The sequence below is a fragment of the Ambystoma mexicanum genome, chromosome 6p (assembly GCF_040938575.1).
Source record: "Ambystoma mexicanum isolate Mex_15411 chromosome 6p, UKY_AmexF1_1, whole genome shotgun sequence".
Taxonomy (NCBI): Eukaryota; Metazoa; Chordata; class Amphibia; order Caudata; family Ambystomatidae; genus Ambystoma; species Ambystoma mexicanum.
This window is the reverse complement of record NC_090935.1, coordinates 212,827,019-212,834,988: the sequence shown is the minus strand read 5'-3', so window position 1 is coordinate 212,834,988 and position 7,970 is coordinate 212,827,019. Positions and strand designations below refer to the sequence as shown.

Here is a 7,970-nt window from a genome sequence, read left to right as displayed (position 1 = left end):
TTCCAATGCACTGTGAAAATCCTATTAGTTGATCCTTCTAACTGAAAGCATTCCCAGCCATCATAACCCATTGTTTTTTGGAATCCTGTTGATGGTATTTTTAACTCAGACATAATAGACAACTAAATTAGAAGGCGAGATCCCAAAACACTGTCCATCTATAATAGCCTCACAAATTAGTTTAATGATTATGACGTGTGCAGTATTGTTATTAAATTGAGCCCAGTGATACATAAACTTTGCACCTGTGATTCTAATTTAGCTGGAAGATTGGACTTCCTCTGGGTGGAAAAATTGAGTTAATACATATTTCTATACACATGTATGCACCTATTCCTCAATCCTGGTAACCATTAGCTGTCTCTCTCATTCTCTCACACTCTCATATGCTGTACTTTGAATTGTCTACAGTTTCAACGTGGCATCTGTTTAATGCATATATTTCTTTGGTTTAAATATTCTGTAAACCATATTATGTTCAATGTGCATGCTGATTTCATTTAATGTGGCGATTCGCTGTATGCTGTACAAGCTTTTCTTTCAGGATCACTGTAAAAACTTTAATATAAGTAAAAACATTTAAATTAGCATTTGTTTGAGTGCTCAGTGTTACTAAACCATAGCTATTAAAATTTCTAGTGATGTGAAACAGATGTCATATGGGGCACAAACCTCACAACTCATGTTAGACTGAATTGAATTCCTTTAATTTCACACAATGAATAACATATGAATAGGATTAACTTTTTCGTAGTTAAGTGCTCTATGCTGCTAACCTGATTTGGTAGCAAAAAGACTGAGCTTTCTTTTAGAAAAAAATGTTTAAAAACCACCATCTAAGATCATGAAGGAGCATGACATTAAAGCATGCCGGATGTATCTAAGCATCAAATAACAGCAGGTCCATATCAATTTTTAAATGTACAAAAATGCTTCATGAATAAAAACTGTTACAAAAAGAACATTTCAAACAATGTACAAGTTGTCTTCTTGCTTCTATATTCAATAAAATACAAATACATTTTTTGCTCTAAAATATGTTTACATACAATCAAAGGAGAACATGCAAGTACACTTTAAAAAAGGCTTTTAAAAACCACTTATGAATACAAACTAAAAATTAGCCAGCACGACTTGTAAAACAATCTTGTGCCCCATTTCTGTTTGAAATATGTACATATTTAACACTTCAATGTGCATTTAATATTTACGAAATAGCTTAAAAAAACAAAAAAAAAAGACAAAGGAACTAACACGGTTTTTTAACTGCACTTCCACATTTCCCAACTTTAGATGTTTTCCTTTTAGTGTTTTGCGAAACTAGACAGGCATCAGTGAAGATCCGGACAACGATTACCCAGTCGCAATGTGCTTCTAACTATCTATGTACTGCACCCCAGTATGAAGTAAATTTAATCACAAGGACCCAAACCAATGCCTTGGTTATTTTAACTTTAAAAATAAGGCTTGGGGTGTAGCTGGTGTGTGGGACAGGGAGATAGGAAATACTGCATCAAAGTACTTGTACGTAGTGGGCTCTGAGGCACGCTTACTTTATTCCACATCCTCCGAAGTTAAACCTCCGAAGACACGGGGACAGAGTAATGATTTATTTATTTTTTTATCAGAATTTTAGTAAGTCTTTATCCTAGCAAAAATATAAATGGAAAGCCCAATACTGAAACACTGATATGGTAGGTAATTAGCTGTGGTAGAACGTATTCAGGGTTAAAACAATGTCATTTGTTGCCTGCCTGTGTGCATTACACCATCCTATATTATCATTATGACACAAATTTGCTTTTCTTATGGTGTACACTTCAACATCTGAAGTATGAATTCCGGACACATCTCTTTTGATAGGGGCTTATTTTCACACAAACGTAGACACCACCATCTCTATCCCTACAAATAGCAGGACTTCTGTTTATGGGACAAACAATTTAGGCCCAATTGCTGCAGCAAGGAATTGCATAACATAGAAATCACATGCATAGTCTCTGTCTTACAAGACCGCCAGAACCACAAACAAATGTAACAAAATCTTCAGATAGCTGGTACAGGTACTTAACACATGGACCATTATGCTTGCACTGATGCTGAAAGGTGCTTTGGAGAATTCTAGCTATGACTTTCAACTGATTATCTATGAAAGCATGTGAAATGTTTGTTTTGTTGTTACAGTAACACTATTTTGTATGGCAGTATAAACCTCTGTAATGTCCAGAAAAATAATTATTGGCTTCAAAGCTCTACAAAATGTCTCAAACAGAAGTCCAGTGAAATGTTCTCCTGCTTCGTTCTATTAAACCTGATCTCACAACCCTTCCCTGGTCCAGATGTTTGCTCCTGTGCATGAGATCAATATTAGCTATCTCATAGACTAGGGACCAGGATACAAAAAAACACTAACTGCATAACACTGATCGGTGTAATCGGCATTTCTAGAATGGGTGATCTAAATAGATATTCTTCATTTGGCTAGAACTGTATTGGGGTATGGATTAGAAACTGATTCCAGAGATCAGATGCTCAAGCTAAATCGGTGGTTTGGCTACATTTTTAATGGAAAATGTACAGTTTGAAGTGACCTTTTAAGAGACTATTTGCCACAAACAGTTGTTATTCATGCAGACGAACAGCTTTATAATTACATTATGTACAAATATCATTTAAATTTAATTAAGGCAACCACCATTTGGTTTTCTTTTCCAAAGTGGTGAAATACAACTGGAGTGGCAATTACCCTTTGTTCTGCGTTATTGTTTTGAGAGACGAACACCTATTCTTTTTTAAAGGAATAGCTGTGCAGGAATGACCTGTTTTTCTTGTGTTATATATTGTGTTGGGAAATTGTGTTACGTTAGTGTAAAATAACAACAAACCAAGAACCAGTCTCTATTTCTGATGAGCACTTTCATGACTTACCGATTATTTCTTGTGTTCTACCGCTATGTGCTGACCATGATACAACTTGGTTGCTGCCCTTGACAAAAATACCACTGAGTGTACTTGGTTGGTAACATGGCTCCATTATTTTAGAATATCTGTTTGACAATATTCTCAATGAACACGCATGCTTTATGGATAGCACTTGGTGTGTGTGTGTGTGTGTGTGTGTGTACATGTATATCAACGTAAGGCCTCACCCATAGCTCCAATGCTTGCAGCAGGAATCTGAAGTAGGCAACAGTAACGGAGTACATTTACAGTAATTTGTGGATGCAGGCAATTGGGATTATGATGCCCAAGAACTTGCATAACCATAAAAAAACAAAGATTTGAACATATCACAACCAAGATCACAGTTGAGGAATTTACATATTTGTACAGTACTGTAGTACATGATGGTTGTTGATGGCTTTGAACTACCATCAGAAATGGGTCAAAATATGTACTTCCGGTGGGACTTTTGTGTACCAAGTACAACCTTTTTTAAAGATACAAGAATGCAATACAAAGGTGGGGCTCCATTTTGGAGACACTGCCAAGTGCATGGTCGTCTGTGATGATACCTTTTGTAGGTCCAGTGCCATGGGATAAAGCAGTTAACAATATCAGAACAGTGCTGCCTGCCATGCAGAATGAAGAACAAGTATGATGATGTTCTAGCCGATGCCATATGGGATTTGTATGCTCATCCTTCAGTACAGTCCTTAAGTGTGCAGCACCTGTGCTGGGGTTCCATTTGTCTTGGTATTGCTAAGGAAGGCCATTGTGATCATTTCCTCTAGTCTTCCTGTGCCTCTTCACATTCACTTCCTCCTGTTTTCTGTGGCTATGTTTTTCACCTTGTAGGGGGCAGGGAGGCTGGGTCTCTCTGGCCATGTGTACGACCGACTCTATGGTGTCCATGATTGCATCTTTTCTGGGTACCTCCACGACTAGGGAATTCGAAGTGTACCTCTGACCGCGCTTGCTCGGAAGGTCAACACATTTTTCTAAAACTGGCATTTGGTCTCTGGAGTCTTCCTCAAATGAGAAAGGCTGCTTCCTAGGACGCCCTCTCCTCTTCTTAACAAAGTTATTGCCGGTCTTTGATTGTCTCTGTAACCGTTTAGCCTTCAGGATTTTGTTAACATGATCCAAGTTCTTTTTGGTGGACAAAACCTTTGAGAAGTTGCACATCTTGCGAACCTCACATTGAATAGCTTCAATTTCACAACGTTTGTATCGTTTCTTTCCGGGTGGACTATCTGCTGGAAAGAAATTAGATTTATTAAATAGGGATCCAAATACCAAGATCATTTTCTACATTCTGTCGTCTAGGATTATATAGTTAATGTTAAATAGCAGGAAACAATCTAAAGTACCATGACTTTAAACACAAGCAACATCTTGACACCCAATACTCAGGCATGCAGTGCATGAATTATTATTCTCCACTGTGATTTAATTAAGAAAGGTAGAGCAAATATGTGTCAAACATGGTACAAAACATAAAGACCATTGTGTCAAAACACCAACTACTTCCATTCCTAGGAGAACATAGTACTAGTTTTAAGGCGAGCACAACAAATCAAAAACTATTTTAAAATATCAATTTCTAAATTATATATTGAGTTTGCTCCTGAAATATTTAACTGTGATAGGGGGGAGGTGTAAATGTCAGATCCCTTAACTGGTTGTAGAGTTATATTTGAGAATCCTTCTGTCTACTAATTTGCAAGTTGTATAATTTAGTTGGGCCAAGTTAATTCATTAAAGCTTAAGTTGTGCAACTAGATGATTAAGACCAACATATGGATCCAGAGGCTGGGACTGTACTACACAAGAAGTGGCAGGGATTTAAAAAACATGCAATAAAACATCTAAAAGACAGTGAATGCTGTTGAAGGAATGTATGCGATATTTCTTTTACATACAGGAAACTCAATGAATGCTTCTATTATAATGAAACTAAATCAGGTTGTGAGGAAATGTGAGGTTTCCACTTACCCCTACCCCTAACCCCTACTATATTGTTACAAGCTCCAGCAGCACAGAGAAGGGCTGTATCTGTTACAATGCTGTTTGGCAGAACTGGAAGACAGTGGGGCATTTTGTTCCTCTGCCAGGATTAATTTCCAGATGGGCTGCTTGAGAGTCTTCTCTTTAGAGGCTAGTTTTTTGTATATGATATGATGAGCAAGACCCTCCAGAGTTGTGGAGTTTAGCCGCCTAATATATTGGTGCTTTGATTTCAGACGGCTTTTTAGGTGAAACATACAGTTTTCAAGATAAGCCTGGTGGGTAGGGGTGGCCAGGGAAGTTTGTGCAGCATTGCAGAGATGTAATGGAATTTGCAGGCACCTGTAACGAGGCGGGATGTAGCGTGGTGGGCAGCCTTGAGGAGGGTCAGGTGTGCATTTGGAAGCACAGTAAAGAGGTTGTTTCCTCCATTGAGTAGCACTGGAGATGATCCTGTGATGCATGTAAGCTTATCAACTGTGCACCAAATAATTTAAATTGGCCTTCTGCTTCGTTCAGACCGGATGTAGCTTCCCTGACGAATATCAGGCTTCCAGTCCTCAATTTACTATATAACTTTCCTACAACGTGGCAAAGATTCATTGTACAACAGCTTCCCAAACTCATCACAGGAGTCTGTTTGAGCGATCATTTTGGATATTCATTTAGCTTTTTGCATATAGGTTATAGCTAGTGTCACTGATTATTATTCCTTTTTTTCTTTTTTTTTAAACAAATGATGGTCAATGCCACTTCCTTCAAGGAAAACTCTGATGCTTTCAGCATCTTTAGATTTTTTTGAGTGTACTTATTTGTGGATAATGTACGAAGACGCAGCAGCTGCAAATCTGAGATAGTCCCCGTTATCTCCCAGTTACTCTAGTGGAAAGCCTTCTGACCCAGACCCAAGATGAAAAGTCAGCCAACTATCAGCTACACTCACTTTAGTTTGCTTCTTAGTATACGCCCTCAGCCGGTAGAAGCACCCTGGCTTCGCATATTGTGACAGCGATATTGCAATTACTTCATTGGAATGCCCCGTTACAGGCCCGGTGTGTTGCTAGGTCTGGAAAAGATCTGGGGCTATGCTAATGTAGGGACTGTCAGGACCCGGGGCCAGCTAGCCTTTTGGTTGTAGCTGCTGAACAGAGCATCAGAGGCCAGCTTGGAGAAGTTGATGCTTTCCTGGAAATGCAAACCGCTAATCTATGAGCTCAACTCGGTTTTGCATCCTTGAGGTTTCAAAGAAAAGACATTTGCTGGACAAATGTTTCCGCTTGTGTCTCTTTTAATGATTCATTAGCATGGGAAAATCGAGTAAAAGTTAGAATTTTCATCCTACCTTACATTGGGAGGTATTATGAAAAGTCCATGTGGAAATTCTCCTTGTAAAATTCTGCAACTGATGGCTAGCAGATATTGGTAGTTCTCTACTTTCGCATAGAGAGGACATGTGGGATTATGCTTGAAAGGTTAGTGTACACAAACTGGCCGTAATGCAAGGCATAATGGAGGGAGTCAAGCAAAAAAACTCGGGCGCGGGCTTTCATATAAATACAGACCGCAACCCCGGCTTTTCAAAGTCTGGCTCTCATTAATTACAAAACAAAATACATTTTCCATATGTAAACCAAAACCACTTTAAGCTTGTGACTCACAGAGGACAAAGAAGACAGGAATGCCGCCATTTTGGGACTGGAGCTCTGGTTTAATCGCTGTCATTATGGATCCCTTTTGAGTTGCTGGAGGCCATTTCCAGCAACATTCGAAGAAAGCAGTTTTGCTCGACAGCTGGGCTCAGTTTACGGATTTCTTTTAAATAAAGAGATTTTCAAGGAACCCTCCATTAATTACAGGAAGCCTATAGCACTGTCCCATTTCCTATTAGCGCAGCTTCTTTTGAGTTTTTACAGCGTTGTTGCAACATCTGGGTTGCACACCAAGAAACATTTCATTAGACATTTTGAGAAAGGAGGATGAATTAAGTCCGTTTCAGTCAAGCATGTAAATGCCATATGAAGTTATTCACTTATTGCAAGCTTTGCAAACAGTCTATCAAAACATTCCCTTGATTGGACGCATTAAATGAACGAGGTTTGTTTAATTGCTTGCGTGACATGAGGTTAGAAGCTGAGGGCCTCTATAAAGGTGGGCCAGAGGCAGCACAACACAGGGCTGAACCTAAGACGATTAACTTACCTGGAAAAATAGTTTCACCAACAGATATTTGAAATAGCTGAGCATTCTATGCCAATCTTGCCATCTAGTGGTTTGCCCCGGAATTGGAACTTGGGTTTCTTCTTGAATTTTATTAAGTAGGCGTGGGCATGGCTATGTGACTGTGTCCCCTCCCACAATGTCAACCTAGCTTCTGCAATCCATTTTACCTGCAAAGTCAGAGCTCCTGATAAAATGTTGATGTTGATATGATATGCTATTAATAACGCGCTTAATACCCAGAGGTTTCTAAGCACGGGCCCAGGAATAAAACCTGTGTTGCTCCGTGTCGTCTTGTTTCCAAGGCGCGCACGTTGCCCCTGAGCTATCCTCCCAAGACATAAAACGTCAAACTTTTGTTGAGGGAGTAAAAGTGCAATTCCCCTTGTCGAATGGGATATTTTTACACAAGTAATTTTAATTTGAAAATCGAAAGTTTTTTGCTTATAAATACTTCCATTGTGTCCAGGGATTACCATACGTGAGTGTACATGTACGGTGCCTTATAGAAATGTGCGCTTACACTAGGCTCTATGGAACGATGAGCTCTGATTGGAGTAATTGGGTCAGACGTAACAGTCATTTCCCTGGGAAATTCCAGTGCAATGTAGATGCACTGGTATTGGGAATACAAGTTTTCTTGTAGCAATGTCCTTGAGTGACAGCCATTCATGACTACTCTCACGACAGTCTATCTCCAGCATCTGCGGAAGTGCGGTGAGTGCGCATGTTGAAGTCGGATGGCACACTCGCCTGCGATGTGGCTTGCAGCTGGTTTCTGGCATGGTCTCTCTCCCTTTCCC

The 7,970-nt window shown here is 39.3% G+C and overlaps 1 protein-coding gene across 7 annotated transcripts in view; it reads right to left on the bottom strand.

The window, feature by feature from the left end:
- Positions 1 to 685: 685 nt before the first annotated feature.
- The window catches only part of SETBP1 (SET binding protein 1), a 386,838-nt gene continuing 379,553 nt past the window's right edge, over positions 686 to 7,970 (bottom strand). For 6 of the 7 annotated variants that reach the window (XM_069626886.1, XM_069626888.1, XM_069626885.1 and 3 more), the window contains exon 5: positions 686 to 4,199. In XM_069626886.1, the coding sequence (XP_069482987.1) occupies positions 3,703 to 4,199 (497 nt within the window). In that variant the 3' untranslated portion in view covers positions 686 to 3,702. The remainder of the gene's footprint in view (positions 4,200 to 7,970) is intronic. The other variant, XM_069626891.1, reaches the window with a different exon arrangement.